This window comes from Vulpes lagopus, chromosome 10 (assembly GCF_018345385.1).
Source record: "Vulpes lagopus strain Blue_001 chromosome 10, ASM1834538v1, whole genome shotgun sequence".
Taxonomy (NCBI): Eukaryota; Metazoa; Chordata; class Mammalia; order Carnivora; family Canidae; genus Vulpes; species Vulpes lagopus.
In genome coordinates this window covers 21,917,211-21,935,128 of record NC_054833.1, presented here as the reverse complement: position 1 = coordinate 21,935,128, position 17,918 = coordinate 21,917,211, and the positions used below count along the sequence as shown (strand labels likewise).

The window sequence follows — 17,918 nt, the reverse complement described above, 5'->3', positions numbered from 1 at the left end:
CCTCAGTTTTGAATAGTGAAAGCACAATGTGATGGTATAGTTGGTTTAAGTCACTGCCTTGGAAAATACAATTTCAAGTTATTAAATAGTTTTAGGCACAGCATTTATATTAGCTTTTTCAAAGATGTTAAACTCTCTAGAGCAAGGAATCTAAAAGATTCCTAAATGAGAAAACAAACCCAGAGAGACAAAATAAGTCTTAATTGTGACTGGTTATGTGTTAAGTTGTTGGTAGGCCAGACTATTTCATAATAGTTCAAGACCCAAGTTTTGTTTTGCTTTATTGCCAGATGATTCGGAAAGGCGTATTCAAAGACCAACATTTTGATCAAAATCTCAACTTCATGTATATAGAAGTTGATAAAGTAACAGAGAGGGTAAGTCTCTTTTAACTGTCCTTATGTGAAATGATTGTCTTATTTGTGAATGAACTGAATACTGGGTGGTACTAGGAGCTGCGAACATTTAAAATACTAAAAATAATTCCTTTTGCTGTTGGCCAATTCCTGAATCAAACACAATCAGGCTATGAGAAAGAGGAAGGGATTTAAAAATGTTTGTCTAGGATAATGAGTCTATTTTTATTATAGGTCCTATTTAGACTCTCTTCCTCTGTTCTTTGGATCATTCTTTCTCTGGCCTCCCATCCAGCTTCTGTACTGCTTGCCAGAGTGAACTTTTTAAAAACAAATCTGATCATGTTATTCTCCCTGCTTAAAATCTCTTCATTGAGGGATCCCTGGGTGGCACAGCGGTTTGGCGCCTGCCTTTGGTCCAGGGCGCAATCCTGGAGACTCGGGATCGAATCCCACGTCGGGCTCCCGCTGCATGGAGCCTGCTTCTCCCTCTGCCTATGTCTCTCTCTCTCTCTCTCTCTCTCTCTCTCTCTCTCTCTCTCTCTGTGTGACTATCATATAAATAAATAAAAATTTTTTTAAAAAAATCTCTTCATTGGGTTCCTCTCTGATGGAACTCTGCCATCTTCAGCAGTTTGCAGCCCCTCGTGGTAGGTACTCTGTAAACCCTACCATTCCACATCTGGCAGTTAGCTGAAGGGCATGCTGTGTCAGACCTCTCTGTTTACAAACCATCCTGACCTTATTTGCCACCTCTACTTCCTCATCCCCTAAAAAAAGTTGATCCAGCTTCAAGCCTCAGGGGAAATACACATTCTGTATGAGGCTTTGCAAAACCTCCAGGTTGAAGTAAGGACTTTTCTGTTTTTGTCCCAATTATATTGTCTATTCCTAACTTTGTCAGAGCATGTAACATTTCCGTGTCCTCCTGTGTCCCTACTTTATGGTACTTTATGATAGGGAAAGGACAGTTCAAATAGCAAGTGTTTGCTGTTAATTATTACTAATTACTTAACTGTGTGTTGATTTTCATAGACTTCCTTTCTGTTAGCATTTAGATCTTTTTACCAAATTAACAGTATGTTTTTTTTTTTTTAAACTATCATAGCTACCTTGGGGTTGGTTTTTTTTTTTTTTTTTTTTTTTTTTTCATTCAGGTTTTTTGGTTGCTTCTTAAAAAGATGTAGAGAATAGAGGAAGCCATGGGGAAGTTTTAAATGAGTAGATGATGATATATTTATATATACCAATGTATTAAAAGTTCTGATAGACCAAGCAGTCTAATTTAAGGTACATATACTTAGTAACTCATGTAGACATACACATTTTTAAAAATTATTTTTAGGAGAAAGTTACTGTCATGAGCACCATTAATCCAACCAAGGACCTATTGGCTGACTTGATTGGGTGCCAGCGACTTCCTGAAGACCAGCGTAAAAAAGTACACCAGCTAAAGGACTTGTTGGACCAGATCCTAATGTTGGACCCAGCTAAACGAATTAGCATCAACCAGGCCCTACAGCATGCCTTCATCCAGGAAAAAATTTAAACGAGATGAAGAAGCTCCAAGGGTTTGAGTAATTAAATACAAAGACTGAAGAAATTTCACAGCAGTTTATTAATGTATATAAACTTATAAATATTTCTCCAGCAAATTTGAGGAAGCATGATATATTTGAATTAACACCAAGGGTGATATTTCTTTTAGAAATGTTAGTTAATCTGTTTTGTGTCTTATGTGAAATTTCACTGTAGAACTGTTTTAATTGCCAAGACTGCACAAAATTACAGTGCTAATGTATATGGTTGCAGTTCACATAAAAGACAAAAAGCATCTGTTATAAAATGAGTAGTAATACTGGGTGGTTGATTTATTTTTAGCAAACTTGGCTTCATATTGGTCTTCAGATAAAATGGCCAGCATAAATGCTGTTTATATTCACGTTTTCCTAGGTGTGTGTGTGCAGGCCACAGCAGCATGCCCTTGGTGTAGTCAGTGCCGAAAGGGGTCTGTTCCTTCTTGAGCCTGCCTGCAGGGATGGTCTCCTCTTTTAAAGCAGGTTGTGTACAACATTCAGTACACTGAAGGTAAGCTAAACCATCAACATCACTGGTGTTTTAAGATGTTATTTTATTGGAACAGTTGACAAATGAGGGATATTAGCTTTGTGGCGGAATTCCCTGCATGTGTGATAACTGATCTTTTTTTATTTTTTGGCATTGCAACTGTGGCATAGTTACAGTTTCTGTTCTGTTCATCACATTTAAAATTGGAAGAGTATGCGCTTGATGGATAGAGCGCCTTCAGTGTACTGTTTCTTATTAACTTTAATTTTTTAAATCAACTTGCTATAGACTTTATATACATTTTGTTAAATACAGTTCGTAGTGACGTAGAAACAAGGCATAGTTTTCCTTTACTAATTACACATGTTGAGGCCTAATTCTGAAAGTCCTCATATTTAAAAGTTAGACAACATAATGAAATTTTTAACTATTTGTATGTCATTTTGAAAGTGTACTGCTTTATGGTAAAAGTGTTTTTCATTTGTTCATTGTTTTCATTATTTGTGATCATGTTGTCTTTCAATACAGGCATAAACCTTCCACTCTTGAACAAAGCAGCTGCTTTTTAAAAGCGGTAATTGCTTCTTTACCTTTTATTTCTTTTGTAAATGAAGCTTTTCTTTAAGAATGTGACTTTAAAGTGTTGTCTATTGCATAAAACAGTTGACACTCACTTATTGTAAAGTGAAGATTGTTCTCCTGCATGTGAAGTGGACCATGCAGATTTCTGTATGTTCTCAGTATGCATCACTAGATAATAAAGTCTTTTGTGAACAAGGCATTTGTAGCCATTTTTAAAAGTTTTTGTCTTCAGTGCTGGTAAGTCAGGTAAACCATAAATAGTTAAAAAGCAACCTTTCGTTTCTTCCTTTAAGTCTTTAAAAGAATTATTTGTTAAAGATTAAGCCTAGCCACAAGTTAATCGTTTTAGTAATAATCAGGATCCTAACTTATTTCGTCAAAAAAAAAAAAAAAAATCCTACAAGTATTGTCAGTTTTCAGTGTAGTGAGATAATTCCTGTAGGTTACGGCGTGTAATTCAGGATTTAACTAATGTTTCTGCTATTTTCTCACTTTTCCTTTTGATGGTGCGGAAAGAGAAAAGGAAAACGGGGCACAGGCCACTCACCGCCTTCTCCAAGGGGTCTGATTTGCTGAGACACCAGCTTCACCTTCTTAACAAGGTTATTTCTGACAGCATGTGTAGATAAACATTTAGCAACAATTTAAAACAAAATCATGTAAATCAGCTTGGGTTTGCAACACAAAGGAATTCGTATTTTTAACATGGTAGGAGAGACTTTTCAGAAATGTATGTACATCTTTTCTGTTTGGGTGGTAAAATATAATGCTTGTCTTCCTGAGCATTGTGGAAAATAACCAGATTTTGGGGGTTTAAATAATATTTTTAAATTGTAAATGGGATTTTTTTATTCACCCAGGCACCTAATTACAACAAGCATGCACATTTTGGTGCATTCAAGAATGGAAAATCAGAATAGCAGCATTCTTCTGGTGGGTTTTGCTCCATTTAAAGACATGAAATGAACTACAGCCAGGAAGGTGATAGATGATATAATAAGCCAACTTTGAATCTACACCCCGTCTCTTCATGGTTTAGACTTACTAAAATAAATTAAAGGTGGTTTCCATCTTCAGGTAGAGTGATGCCTTTTAAATAAGGCATCACAGGTGCAGCTTGTCTACCTTAACAAAATAAAATGGGTAGTGATTTTCCCACCATGACTTACTTTATTTTGGTGATAATATGCTGCATATTCGAGTCTTTTGTAGTTATTTGCACTCAAAATAGTTAACATTTTGATGCTTCTGGTGATTTTCATGGCTTCATTTTATGTAATTATTTAATAAGTTAACTTCCACTAGAAACAGTTCATCTTATGCCTTCAAAACTATTAACCTATTCTTTAAAAAACAAAGTTGCTTGTTACTTGTTCTTTGTGTTTTAGGTGCAGTTCAGTGGAAGATGATGACAGCCAGAAGACATGAGCTAAGGTTTCTGTCCTATAAAAGATTTAAAATTTAAAAAAAAAAAAGAAAGAAAGAAAGAAAAAAAAAGAATCCTCCATTTAATTTTTGTCTAATTTTTTTAGTTTTCAGCATTATGATTTGGGTTTCGTTAATGTTTGGCACTTAGAGTAGTAGTGCTGTTGTGGTGTTCATCTGTAAAGTGCTTGTTTTATCATGCTTCCTTCCTCTCTCTGCTCCCCACTCTCTCCCCTCCGTACCCACCCACCCCACCCCGCCCCCCCAAATAAACACTGTGGTCAGATTTAGTGATACTATGAAAGACTCTTGAATGGTGAGATTCCACAGAACACATGGCCATCAAAATTGGTTCCTAGGGGTTGTGAGAAAAACCACCAAGATCACATACATCAAAAAGTAGTCTTTAGCTTTAGGTATCTTATCTCCTTTGCAGATGCAAAAGAATAGAAAGTGGAATTTTAAGAACAGTGTTACCCAACTCCTTTAATACTCTTTTTCCCAACTTTCCCTTTTAATAACTTTTTTTACAAGTGGTCCAGTCATGGTCTTAAGATAGACAAAATATTTAGAACCACTGTCAGTTTTTCTTCATAAGTGAGAGTAGATCTTTGTTCCCAAATTTAGCATTCCTAGATTTGTCTACTTGAAGGGAACCCTGTAAACATTCTTTACATACATATACGTGATTTTATTAGAATTAGTAATTTTCTGAGGCAGAAATTTGGAACTTTGTAAGACCTCTGTTAGATGATGGTCCTGATTTAGTGAATTATCTTTATCCTGCATTCGTATTTCAGAGTAGCTGTATAGTTTTCAAACAAGTTAATCTCTGATAAAGCATTTGTTTAATACACATCTGAGCAAAAATACCATGTGATTGTCAGACGTCAGGGTTCCTAAATCTTAGGACATAATCCTCAAAAACGTCATAGTTCTTTCTGTAGCTGGGGGATGAGATCCGGAAAGCAGATACACTGTAGACCCCATTCTCTAGATGGACCTTATACTTGAAGGTATCAGAAATCCGGTTGAATGAGGTATCAAAGTTTTGAAGGAAGGGAAGCATCTTGTCATAAATTTTAAAGACCTTCCCAGTATTTATATTCACCCTTAAGTCCTTATTAATAGCATCCTGTTTATTCCCCAATGTATAACTCATTCCACTCTACTACTTTCAAAATAATTGTTTTTTAAGGTATTGTAATTTTTTTTCCATTATAATAATTACCTTTTTTCTCCAAAACAAATACTCAGGACATTTCTACAATACAAAAAATGTATATGTTTCATGGTATGTGATAGAGACAGAGAAATGTAATGTTCTCAGATCTGTTTCAGATTTGCATTCCTTCTGTGTTCTTTATCATTTCATAACGCTAGCTGGCTAGGTAGAAATAGAATCTCTGAAATGAAACCGGAATCACAGAAGTAGTTAAAGAATGCCCTTTTAAATGTTGGAGATAGGAAAAATGTAGAAATTGGAATACTTTCCTTTCATTAGTTATGATGACCTGATTAGAAACTGGGCTTCATAAAATGTTTCTTGTAGTAGTATCCTAGTTCAAGTCTGTATTCAACATGAGTTTTATCATCCTTTTAGATGGCATTTCTTCCTTATGGAAATGTTCGGTACAAATTCATTTGTGTTTTTTTTACATGTCAATAATGTATGCTAAATTGACTTTTAAAATGTTTTCCAGTTTGATAGATATCATCATGGCATCTTTAATTTTTTTTTCTCCTTCTGTATGTAGGGTAAGGGACTGTTCTGAAGAATCTTTCCATTTAGTGATCAAGATATGGAAGCTGGTCTCTGAAAATACTCAATATGTATCCCAGTTAATCATGGTATCATTTGAATTGTAACTTGAATTTTAGCAGCAATGTTTTCCAATTATTGGGAAAACTAATAAAATATGCCTCTTGTTACCATACTGTCTCCTGATTCTTCCTTTGTTGTAGTTTGGTATTTTATGTTTAGTTTTAAGTTAAAAACATCATTTCCTACCTAAAGTTTCTTAGATGCTATTTCACTGGTGTTCATAGATGTGCTTTGAAAGGTATTCTGTGCCCAAATAGGACTGCTAGCTGCCAGGTTAAAGTGGGGTTTCAATATTTGTGTTAAAAGTTCCTCAGAAGATACCTGATGTGCATTGTGAGTACCCGTGAAGGGGAAAGGTGTAGAGGAAACGGCCGACTTGGTATGATCTTCCTTACAGACCCCAAAATACTTCCCAGCAACTCCATGCAGAACACACCAAAGGGTATGGTATTTGTGTTCTTGTTACATATATTTCTGATTTGATTATGCTAATAGAAACATAAATAATGAGATGACTCCCTTTGCTGTAATGATGCAGACCAGTTGGTCCATTGCTGATGGGGAAGCCTGACAAATACTGGACTGTGTCCTTTGTCTCTCCACTCCTCATTTCCTTTTAAGGAAATGTCCTCAGCTTAAAATGTAAAGCATTAAGAAGGGCCAGGAGATTGAATGAATCTTTTAACACACAAAGCGGGACTGGAGGATGCAGGGCCAGAGTGTCTGGCTACGTGTGGCACACCTGACCTAGCAGATGCTACCTTCTCCACCTCGTTCGTGGTCAAGCCCTGGTTTTTGTAAGAAATGGGCCATAATGGCAGTGGCTCTGGCCAGCCGCCTTGCCAAGGCCCCGGCTGCAGTTTTCTACGTGGGCCAGCGGAGGTTTGAGAACTACGTATTCCTCTGTCTAAAGCAACTGACGAGGTCACGAGCTCCTGTGTTTTATTAGGGAAAGTAGTATGCCGGGTGCATTGGGTTTGGGAGGGGGTATGGCACGCTTTCAAGAGAACTTTCTTACATGTTTTTTCACTGATGAATAAGAATCTGCCACGGTTAAGATCCAAAAAAGAGCTAAGAAAAAGCGCCCATACCGGAGAGCCAAAACATGGGGAATTTATGAGCAAGCCAGGAAGCCAAATTCAACTCGAATTGCCTAAATAGAATTACTTCAGCTTGTGTGTGTCTGCTAGAAGCTACCAAGTGTTTCTTCAGGGATAGAGGTGGAAGTTGGCTTCGAACGGGTTTGAAAAACAGCCAAGTCTTTCAGTTTGCTCCCACTCGCCCAATGGTCAGTTTTTCTCTTAGCCAAATATTGCCTATTTTACTCCCATCATTTCACAAGATGAACTTAAGATGGCTACGTCTACTTGCGATGTATGTGCCTCTTCTGTCCTCATTTTAGGGGCTCAGACAAAAAATTTCAACTATTTTTCCTAATGATCATGTTAAAATGAGTACGTTTGCCTCATTATTGAAGTCAGCATTGCTGCTAATGCTTATTTTACATAGTTATATTTAAAACAATTGGGACTAATTTATAACTCTGATAGGTGTTTTCAGTAGCTCCTTCTTCTTGGGTCTAATGGCATCCTAGATAAAGTCGCCTGGTTATGCTTCCAGTTAGAATTTGGCCTACCTACCTCTCAGACCTCAAAGTCTAGAATCCATCTCCTCCCACCCCTCAGTCCTTGAGTACCAAGGATCCGTTTCTCATAACTGCTGATCCTTTATTACCTCTACCTCTAAAATACTCCCCAGCTCCTGTTTGCCGTCTCCCACGTCCACTCCCACTCTGGGTCTTCTTGAAAACGGGATTGTGTCTTCACTACCCCCTACCATGTACCGGATGGATGCCTGGCGCTGGCCTCGCGAGAAGCAGGACCTTCATCATCTGAGTTGTTCACTCCAGTGCCGAGGCAGCAGTGTGGCCCTTCTGTGTCACTCCTAGTTTCCCTCATCAGTTTTTTAACTTGCCAGCCACTTGATCCTCACATGATTCTGTGAGATAAAAGATGCTCTACTCACCTTACCCATTAGGAAAGTGAAGAACTGAGCTTAAGGGGCCTGCCTGAGTGCGGAGCTGTCAAGTGACAGAGCCTGGGTTCAAACTCCGTCTGGCTGTGCGCCCAGTGCTCGTAGCTGCCGTGTCCCCTAACTGTCCTCCAGGCCGGGCCAAGCCCCTTCCTTCATCAAGTACTTTGAAGGGGGCCTCCAATGCCGGGCGATGGTTGTTGGGGGTACAGTGGAACAGGCATGTCCCCTTTCCCGATGTTTTCACAGGTGGAAATTACATCATGACAACCCTAACGGTGAGTGGGTAAAATCCAAGCAGGTAAAGAAGGTAGAAACGAGAAGGGGGATGAGGGCTGCCGAATGAGGCTCAAGACTCCATGAGAACTTTGAGGGGAGGAAGAGTGGCTGGTGGGGGAGACCAGTGGCGAGCCGGAAGCCCATTCTGATCTGTGACCTATTCTCTGTTTCTGTGGATGGTGATACCAGCTGTGGGGTGGAGGTAAAATCCTGTCCTATGATAAGGTCCTGAACAGTTACATTTATTTTCTATCGTGTTGGTGTGGTTCCAGAAAATTCTTTGAAATTAACCTAAAAACTAAGCATTCTATCCTCTGCTTCTAAGAACTCTTTGAGCCTATTCTTTTACTAAAAATAGAAGAAACAAGCCGCAGTTGCTCTCTTCAACATGGACTTGAATCATCCTTTAATTCATCTGCTCCGTCCCTATCTGGAATATTTCATCTTGCTGGGATTGGGGGGGGGGGGGGGGGAATGATCCACGAAATGTAATACTGACCATGCCTTGGCAGGTGGCTGTGGCTGGGAGTGGGGGATAGCCTTTTACTTCTCATTTTCCTTTGGGCAGTGCTTGAAGTTTTCGTCTTTTTTTTTTTTAATGTTTAAGGAAAACTCATTTGAATTCACCAATCATCCACTAAAAACCAAAGCATACTATCCCCTCGCCCCCAAACATCCAAACTGAGCTGTGTATTTTACATCAAGTTTGTCCTTTACAATATCTTTCAAAATGTGATCCAAGAACCCCCCGCATTAAAATCACGCAGGAGGTTTATCATGCAGGTCCCTGAGCCCCACTCTCGGATTCTGTGCGCGCGGGCCTGCTCCAGAGCCCCGACTCACCCGGTTTGTTTCACACGCTCTCCCTTACACACACACACACACTTCTTTTTAATGAGTTAAGCCTTGGTGCAAATCGAACTTCAGTAAAAAAATATATACAAAAAAGAAAAAGAAAAGAAAGTTAGAAAAAGAGGCCTTAGCTGTTTGCATATGAACTAACCAGGGCTAAGACTTCCAGCAACAAAGAACTTCAGGGGGAAAGTGCCATTAACAATAGACTCTGGCTGCTATGTGGACAGCAACCTTTTCTCATTTTTCCTTTGACGTTCTGAAAACTGTTAGGTCTGAGTGGAAGAGGGTTGTTTCATGCCTACAGCTCTCTTTAGGTCCCGGGAGAACTGATCTCGCTTTCATGTATGTGACAAAGGACCTGGGAAAGGAAAAAAATTTAAAGATTCACGGGAGGATCTAGAGGATCTTGCATGTTAATTCAACAAAATCAAGTATTTGAGCTGTTAATGGTCAACTAAATAGGTCAAAGTGGTAGACTAAGGGGGTTTTAGAAATAGTAAAGAAAAAGAGATACCACCAGAACAGGAAAACCCAAAGAGCAAGTCCCTACTAGAGGTAACTGCACTCTTAAGACTGTCACAGAACACAAAAATATACCAGCAGCAAGTCGATTACAGCATTTATTGATGATGGAATTCTGGGAAACAATCACAACAAAAGAATACTCTTTTGACTGATTTACTAAGTGAAACATTCCTTTGAAACACAACATGCAAAAGATTGCCAAGTACGTCAGTATGGAAGCCCGTGGATTTATACATTAGACATCTCAGCAGTGCTTTTCACGAGTTCCGCGCCACATCACATCAAGTTCTTCATGTGTGTAATACCTGCATCTCGGAATGATGAGCCATGTTTTAGCCAAGCTTCTTGGAAATAAGACTTGCTCACGTTGAGAAGAGGAGGAGAAAAGTTATTTTTGGTCAATGGGTGAACACTTATCCTTAGCTGTAAAGGAAGGTGATAAACAGTTTAACTTCTGAATATAGAGTGGTTTGTTTAATTCAATGTTTTTTTGATAAGGTTTCTTTTTGGTCCTTGGTGTCTTAATTTCTTCTCTCTGATTTTCGGGAAAAGACAGAGGTATAGCTGAAACTGGGATCGGAGACCTTGGTGGCAGACATCTGGTTGAGACCATTTTAACCAATGATTGGGCTGTCTGGGAAGTAGTGGCCTTGGTTGAGAGTTCTTGGCATGGATTTAAAATGGAGCTTCTGAGGTTCCTAATGTCATCACAAGTTGCAACCAATTGTTTGGTGGTGGATGAACTTTTGAGAGATGGTGGTTTGGAAGTCCTTTTGCATTTGCCGGCATTGCTCCCATTCCATTTTGAAGCATTTTGTTCAAGTTTGCAAGATCCACAAGTGCTTTTTCTTTTTTCACGACTTTTATTGACACAAGTTGTCTGAAGACTCAGAGAGTCCAAAAGTTTGGGCTGTCTCATTTTGGGGATAGCTTTGGAGGAGAAAGGGCGTTCAGAAGCCGCAGGAGCACAGAAGGTAGTTTGTAGTCTGGGCCTCTCTTTTTGTATAGTCAGATGTTGTAATCTTTCCATTTCCAGTAACCGAGTGATCAAATGTTCAACAGAGCTTTCTGGAGGCTCCACTGTCGCTTTCCAAGTTTCAGATTTTGAGAGGGCTAATTTGTGCAAGTCCAGGGTATTGAAAGGAGAAGGGAGAAAATCGGGATATGGAAATACTTCACTTGGTTCCTCTGTGAAAGATTCCTCAACATTTACTATTGTTTCTGGCTTTAAGTTCAGGTCCATCTTTTTAAAATAGCTGAGCAAACCATCGTTTGCTTTTTCATTTTCAGATAAATCACTTTCGTCTGTTAAGTTTTCTTCCACACTGCTGTTTCCATATTTCAAGTTCCAGTTTGGGGCACATAAAGATTCACCACTATTGTTTTCTGCAGTTGGACATAAATTAATATAAGGCTCTTTTCTGTCCTTAAAGAAGTCTCCATCGGCATAGGGCCAGCAGAGACCTGACGGCATCTGTAGTCCTGGGTAAGGATCAACTTGCTTATCGACTGAAGCACTTGTCAGTGAGTGGTTCAGAGTGAAGAGCCTCATGGGATTATTGGTTACATTAAAGCCAGTTTCCACTGCAGACTTTTTGAAATCCCTTTAAAAAATGATTTAATTAATGAATGGTTTGTTGACTAGACTTAAAATGCTGTTAAAATGGTAATCAATAAGCAAAATTATCAAAGTCTGGTTAACATTTAGTTTCCAACGGCCTCTGTGTATCTGTAACAGATGTATGTTCATTTCTAAATATGCTCGATTATATACAACTATATACATTTAAAAAAAAAATATAGATTAGAATATTATCTGGACATCCCTTCGTGCATGCCCAGGTGACCAGGTCATCATACCCACAAATGGCCGGCTGCATCTATGAGTGGCCACCGGTTAACGATGGCTAATTATATCTGTTTGCCTGTTATTAATATCGTACGTGCAGTGATGACATCTGAGAAGCGGGCTCTCCAACTCAAAGTGAAATTATAGTGAAATGTTTATGCACCCAGTATTAGATAAAAGGAAACTCAAAGGATGTAATTAGGTTTCTCAAGAAGGCCTTCTACTTTAGCTGTTGTGGTTTTAAAAAGTCATGCTAACATAAAAAGAAGCAAAAACAATGTTTACCAAAAATTATTTCATAGTAAAAAAACCCAAAAAACTATACAATTAAAAAAAATTATCCCATAGTAATTTTCATCCGATGGTGTTCTTTTATTTTATGAGTAATGCTTCTAGGTAGTGTATTACAATGAAAACTGCAAAAGAGCCATGCCATAGAATACTGGGTTTATAGTCTGGTTTTTTTTTTTTTTTTTTTAAGCTTATTGAAGTACTGACATTGGAAGAGTTGAAGCATTAATTGACATATACAGTCTCATTATCTTCTTGCTTCCTTTCATTCCAGTTTTTTGTTTGTTTGTTTGTTTGTTTGTTTGTTTAATTAATGAGAGAGAGACACAAGGGGAGAGAGAGGCTGAGACACAGGCAGAGGGAGAAGCAGGCTTCACGCAGGGAGCCCGACGTGGGACTCGATCCCGGGGCTCCAGGATCAGGCCCTGGGCTGAAGGTGGTGCTAAACCGCTGACCCACCCGGCCTGCCCCTCATGCCAGTTTAAACACAACAAAGTAAAGGATATTGAAAAATACTTTCATTTCTGTAGAAAATAGTAAAAATGTATTGATTTAGCTAAATATTAAACTAACTTGTAAACTTTGTAAAACCACAAGGAAGCCACTTTAAACCTACAATTGATAATAGATACAGTCCATGTTGTTTATTGAAAAGGCCATGAAATCTGGGCGTGAGGACCTAGGTTTGAACCCCTTTGCCACCAGTGAGCAGGATGGTAATGATCGTACCGACCCTGGGGTGGGCTGAGAAGCAGGACAATTACATGAGCGTACTTTGCAAAATGTAAAACATTAGATGAAAGATATTGATTTTATGCTCTGGGCTTCTTGATGGCTACTGAGGAGGAAAATCTCAGTCCTAGGACATTTCATGGACACGACTTCTAACTCTGCAACCTACGTGGGCTTCCCCGGTCGCAGTGACTAATGCCAGCAAACACATCATACTGTTCAGCCCTCACAACCACCCCGTAGGATAGGCACTTTTACTTTCTACCTTTTATGAGAAAGGAAACTGAGGCACAGAGTGGCTAAGGTCGCACATCTACTAAGTGGAGGAGCTGAGTGGTGGGACCCTGGTTCGTAATCCTAGCCACTGCCCCGCTCCTGACTCAGTTTATGTTTGCTCCGTGTTAGTGTGATAAAACTCCATTCATTTCGTTTGACCTCTTACCTTGACGTCCTTGTTCCCAGGGGAGATCTTTCTAGTGAAGGTGGCTTTCCTATGCCCCTCACACTGACGTTCCCTTAGGACACTAGTCCTTATGGGCCCGTAGCACTTCTTGGATTCACGCCTCAAACTTGAGCATCGGGTGAGTTTTACTGGGAGCCTCACAGACCTAAGGCCTCTGATGGGGAGCCGGGCAGCCGGGGGGTCGGCTACCATCCAGTGAGCCACCCTACTGTCCAAAGTGGGCACGAAACTGAGGAACTCATTCTCTAGTTCGGATTCAGGAGCTCCATCAAACAACATCCTGTGTGTAAAAGTGACGCGGTGTTGAATAAATGTCATCCCCACGTAGCAGTAAACTGGTTTTTTGTAAGAAGCGTTCGAGCTGGTTCTAACACGCACCAAAGTTTAAGAACCAAAAACTAAGAAATCAAACCTACACAAGGTCTGAGAAGCAATATACTGCGTGAGCCTGGTTCTTCCATCCACTCATTGCATGACTTTGGGCAAGTCACATACCTTGTCACCCTGACTCCGTGTCCTCATCTGTAAAAGAGGGATGCTGGCAACAGTGCCTTATAGGATCGCTGTGGCGGTTAAATGGATTCACATATGCAAGGGACAGAAATCATTCCTACCCGACGCACTATGACTTTTCTGTTACACTTCTTTTTCCCTTCAACAACAAGCTCCAACTCTATCCACGTAAACTCTCCTTGTCAGGGCACAGGAAACTCTGAATTCTTCACACTCCAGTGATGCCCTCAGTGTATGCCAGCCACTTCCTGTTTTAGGGTGAGCTTCCATAATTTGCCACAAAGGCACACAATACTTTTTCTTCCAGTTGTTTTTTTTCTCCTGGTATTTCAGGTGAGTAAACTCACGTGTATCTTTTTTTAGTATTTTTTTTAACTCATGTGTATTTAAGTGTATTTCATTAATTTAGGGGTTTACGAAAATCAATATTCTCTCACCTGTTCTCCATGGTACTTCCTTCGTTAAGAGGATAACTCCATAACTGAAACATCCCTTGTTTACTGTTCTGATAACAGAAAAACCACGGACAACATCTTAGTAACTGCATGCATTTTCAAGAAAGATGCTTTGGGTATGATGAATAAAATCTCACCTGCGTTCCTTTGTGAGCATGCTCTGACGAATTAAGTTCTAGCATCAGTTGATCTATTGGAATTTCCAAATGGTTCTATAAAGCAGCAGAAGACTTTTAAACACAATACATCCCTATTTCCTGTTATTGTTCTAAGAATATATAGTTCTTGTTCTAACCAAGAAATATAAAGTCATAAAATACTCCCTTTTATACATACAGATACCATTTGCTTTTACTGACTTCAGCAGCAACTTAACATAATCTGTTACAAATACCAGCAGTGTTAACTAATGAGCTTCGAATATCATTAAGATTAACTTTATTTTACCAACAGTTCAGTGTTTTATATTTCGATCAAAAACAAGTAGATGAAAGATTAATTTCCTCACTACTTCAAAACAAAATAGTAACCATCTTAACGGCTTCAGTATATCTTAAGAGCTGAGACTACTTCTCCTTTGGCAGTGACTACAAAACACTATAGTCACGCAACGTTAGTTTCCACTTCTGGTATAGGCACACTGAACAAAATATACGATAAAATATATATTAACTTAATGACCAGTTGCAGCCCTGCAGAACAGAAAAGGCTTTGACTTGTTTGAAGAACTCTACAGAGATGAAATTGAAATTTTTAAAGAAAGAAAAAAAATTTTTAATGAACATATAGTTTTAAAATAATCGTTTTGTGAACGATTTAAAACCAAACATTTATCCTTACCTTGTTCATTTTGCCTGAAAGAATGTGTATGGAAAAAAAATGACAATTAATAGTCACATAAAACTGGTTGTATTAAAAACAAACCCCCTTTAATATGAGTGGCCATTGATATCATAACTATGAATATAGATTTGCAACATGTATAAATATAAATACACACGTCTAGGATTTCTTACCACCTGCTGCACTATCCTTTCCAGGTGGGAGATTTTTATTTTCAGGAGCAGGTACTTCCGAATCCAAATTCCAGTGAGACAAGTTCTAAAACAATATTTGTTTTAGGATAAACTTAACGTTAAGAACACTTTAAAAGCTCAAGTACATAATTTTTCATGTCTGTGGCTAAAGTGTGAGAAAGGCATAAAGGTTCATGACCCATTCTCCCTCTTATAAGGACACTAACAGCATTTTTGAGAAACATGCACTGTTCTCTTTTCAAACTATTACCAGCTTGGTAACACCTAGTAGGAGATAGAAAGGCTTTTACGTTAACTTATGGTTTCATTCTTATTTATTAAAAGTAAAGACACACAGGTTTTCAAAATTGATTTTAAAACTATAATAAAACAGGGCAGCCTGGGTTGCTCAGCGGTTAGTGCCGCCTTCAGCCCGGGGTGGGATCCTGGAGACCCGGATCGAGTCCCACGTCGGGCTCCCTGCATGGAGCCTGCTTCTCCCTCTGCCTGTGTCTCTGCCCTGTCTGTCTGTCTGTCTCTCTCTCTGTCTCTCATGAATTAAAAAAAAAAAAAAATCTTAAAAAAAAATAAAACTATAATAAAATATCCAGTTCAGTGTGTGCCTGGCGCACAATGGCACATTCGCCAAGTTTTCTGTATCTGAGCACCACATCTGATAGCCTATGAAATCTTTCCATCCGCCAACGAAAATTCTCTAATCTGCACTTTGTACTCAACACTGACCAGTCCGCTACTCATTCTAGACTCCGGATGTTGAAAACCACTTGGGAAATGTTCAAAAGCAAGCCGAAAAATGAATAGGGAAAGGCCCTAATATGTACTATTTATGTTCCTGGCACGTGCCGGGCGCTGTGGGGGGGAAATGTGGGGCGTGTACAGGAGAGGACTGTAGCAATCTACCCTGTAATAGGGAATGTGAAGAGGTGATGAGTTCATTTTCTTTTTTTAAAGGAATTTTTAAGGAGTGAACTCAGTTTGTTTTCTATCTCAAAAGAGAAAATCCTTTGTAAATTAAACTCTAAGCAATACACAACTAAAATGTTAGGTATCACCCCAAACGAAAGGAGGAACAGGGAGATTAAGCAGGTTAAGCTTGAGGATAGTATGAGGACGTCACTGGCCCATGAGAAAACTATCCCCTGGCGGGAAGGGTAGTCGAACATCGGAAGGTCGGCTGCGGCTCATCTTTCTCTGGAGGTGAATTCCCTGCTCCCCCAGACAACATGGACTTACGGCCAGTCTCTGCATGAGCCTCACCTAGGGAGTGTTTTAAAAATAATACTTGAGGGACGCCTTGGGTGGCTCAGGGGTTGAGCATCTGCCATCTGCTCAGGGTGTGACTCCGGGGTCCCGGGATCGAGTCCCACAAGGAGCCTGCTGCTCCCTCTGCCTGTGTCTCTGCTTCTCTCTGTGTCTCTCATGAATGAATGAATGAATGAATAAAATCTTTTTTTAAAACCCCATACATACATACATACATACATACATACATACATACATACATAAAACACTGGAGGGGCACCTGGGTTGCTTACTTGGTTAAGCATCTGACTCTTGATTTTGGCTCAGGTCATGATCTTAAGGTCATGGGATCAAGTCCCAGGTGAGGAGTCCGCTTGAGACTCTCTCCCCCTGCCCCTCCCCTGCACACAGGTGCATGAGCTCTCTCCCTAAATTAAATACATCTTTTAAAAATAACGATCCTTGGGGGGGGGGGGGAGGAATGACAAGTTCTGACTCCGTGGGGATGGAGGTGAGTCTCAGTTATTTGGATTTTTAAAAACCTCCCTGACAGAGGATCAGGCTTCTTTCAGCTCTGGGGTCCTAGTCCCCTAACGGGCAAAACAGCATGTGGCAGGAAGACTCTTGGCGGGGGACACAGTGAAGGGAAACCACGGCTGAGGTCACACAGCGAGAACTGGGTCAACTGGGAAGGCGTGCTGTGGCCCCCCCGGAGGTCCTGGGAACTGCTGCTGCCCACAGCCCACCCCCTCACCCACGTCTTCCCAGGGTGCGTGTGAGGGAATGAGGAAAGGTGGGCGCGGCCCGAGGAGCCAGGTGCGGCCTCTCCCCAAATCCAGCTGCCGCAAGAACCGCTTTGGAGCTTTGGGGAGCTGCTGGCTGACTTTTCCCTTTGTTAAAAGAAGCAGAGAGACGGCCCACTGGCTCTTCCCAGTGCACCACGAGCACACTGGGCGCAGGGATTGGGGCAGGGTGGGGGGAGCTCGGCCGGGGTGGGGGCGCCCAGCCGCCCAGGGTAGCACCGCCCTACCTGGGGAGGGGTGCCGGGGGCGCCAGGGCTGCTGCCGCCGCTCTCACCGCTTCTTCTCCCCATTTTGCTCGTCTGCTTCCTTAGAATCCTACACAGGTGGTGGGACAGGCACACGGCGGGTAAGGTGCCTCAGGGGCCGGGCTCTGCACCCAGAGGCCCCAAGGTGCTTGGGGCAGGCTGCGAGGGCCGGGCGGGGCCGTGGAGATGGGCCCTGCAAGGCCCAAGGCGCCCCAAAGCTCCCACAAAGGCAAACTGGAGGGCCTGACCCACAGAAGCTCAGGAAACTAAGGTCTTGGGGTGGGGGGGTGGGGACGGAGACACTATCAAAGAGGTGAAATGCAGATTAGAACCAACATGACGA

General features: G+C 40.6%; 2 protein-coding genes across 13 annotated transcripts in view; one reads left to right on the top strand and one right to left on the bottom strand.

Moving 5' to 3' along the window:
• Positions 1–6,365, top strand: part of PRPF4B (pre-mRNA processing factor 4B) — a 41,366-nt gene extending 35,001 nt beyond the window's left edge. For 2 of the 12 annotated variants that reach the window (XM_041770922.1, XM_041770921.1), the window contains exons 14-15: positions 291–377; positions 1,702–6,365. In XM_041770922.1, coding sequence (XP_041626856.1) covers positions 291–377; positions 1,702–1,905 — 291 coding nt within the window. In that variant the 3' untranslated portion in view covers positions 1,906–6,365. The remainder of the gene's footprint in view (positions 1–290; positions 378–1,701) is intronic. The other 10 variants (XR_005990237.1, XR_005990236.1, XR_005990239.1 and 7 more) reach the window with 10 other exon arrangements.
• Positions 6,366–10,333: 3,968 nt separating this feature from the next.
• Positions 10,334–17,620, bottom strand: FAM217A (family with sequence similarity 217 member A). Its single transcript, XM_041772961.1, has 6 exons — positions 17,558–17,620; positions 15,265–15,349; positions 15,089–15,102; positions 14,386–14,460; positions 14,231–14,298; positions 10,334–11,549 (listed from the first exon to the last, which is right to left on the bottom strand). The coding sequence occupies exons 1-6, from the start codon at positions 17,618–17,620 to the stop codon at positions 10,334–10,336; spliced, it is 1,521 nt and encodes a 506-aa protein (XP_041628895.1).
• Positions 17,621–17,918: the final 298 nt, after the last annotated feature.

Bases quoted from the DNA above. Each gene is read 5' to 3' on its own strand.
- FAM217A (XM_041772961.1), bottom strand. From the start codon at position 17,620: ATGGGGAGAAGAAGCGGTGAGAGCGGCGGCAGCAGCCCTGGCGCCCCC. The intron at 14,299-14,385 runs GTGAGATTTTAT...TTCTGTTATCAG, and splicing joins ATGCTCACAAAGGAACGCAG to AACAGTAAACAAGGGATGTT. The intron at 11,550-14,230 runs GTGAGAGAATAT...CATTTTTTAAAG, and splicing joins GGAAGTACCATGGAGAACAG to GGATTTCAAAAAGTCTGCAG.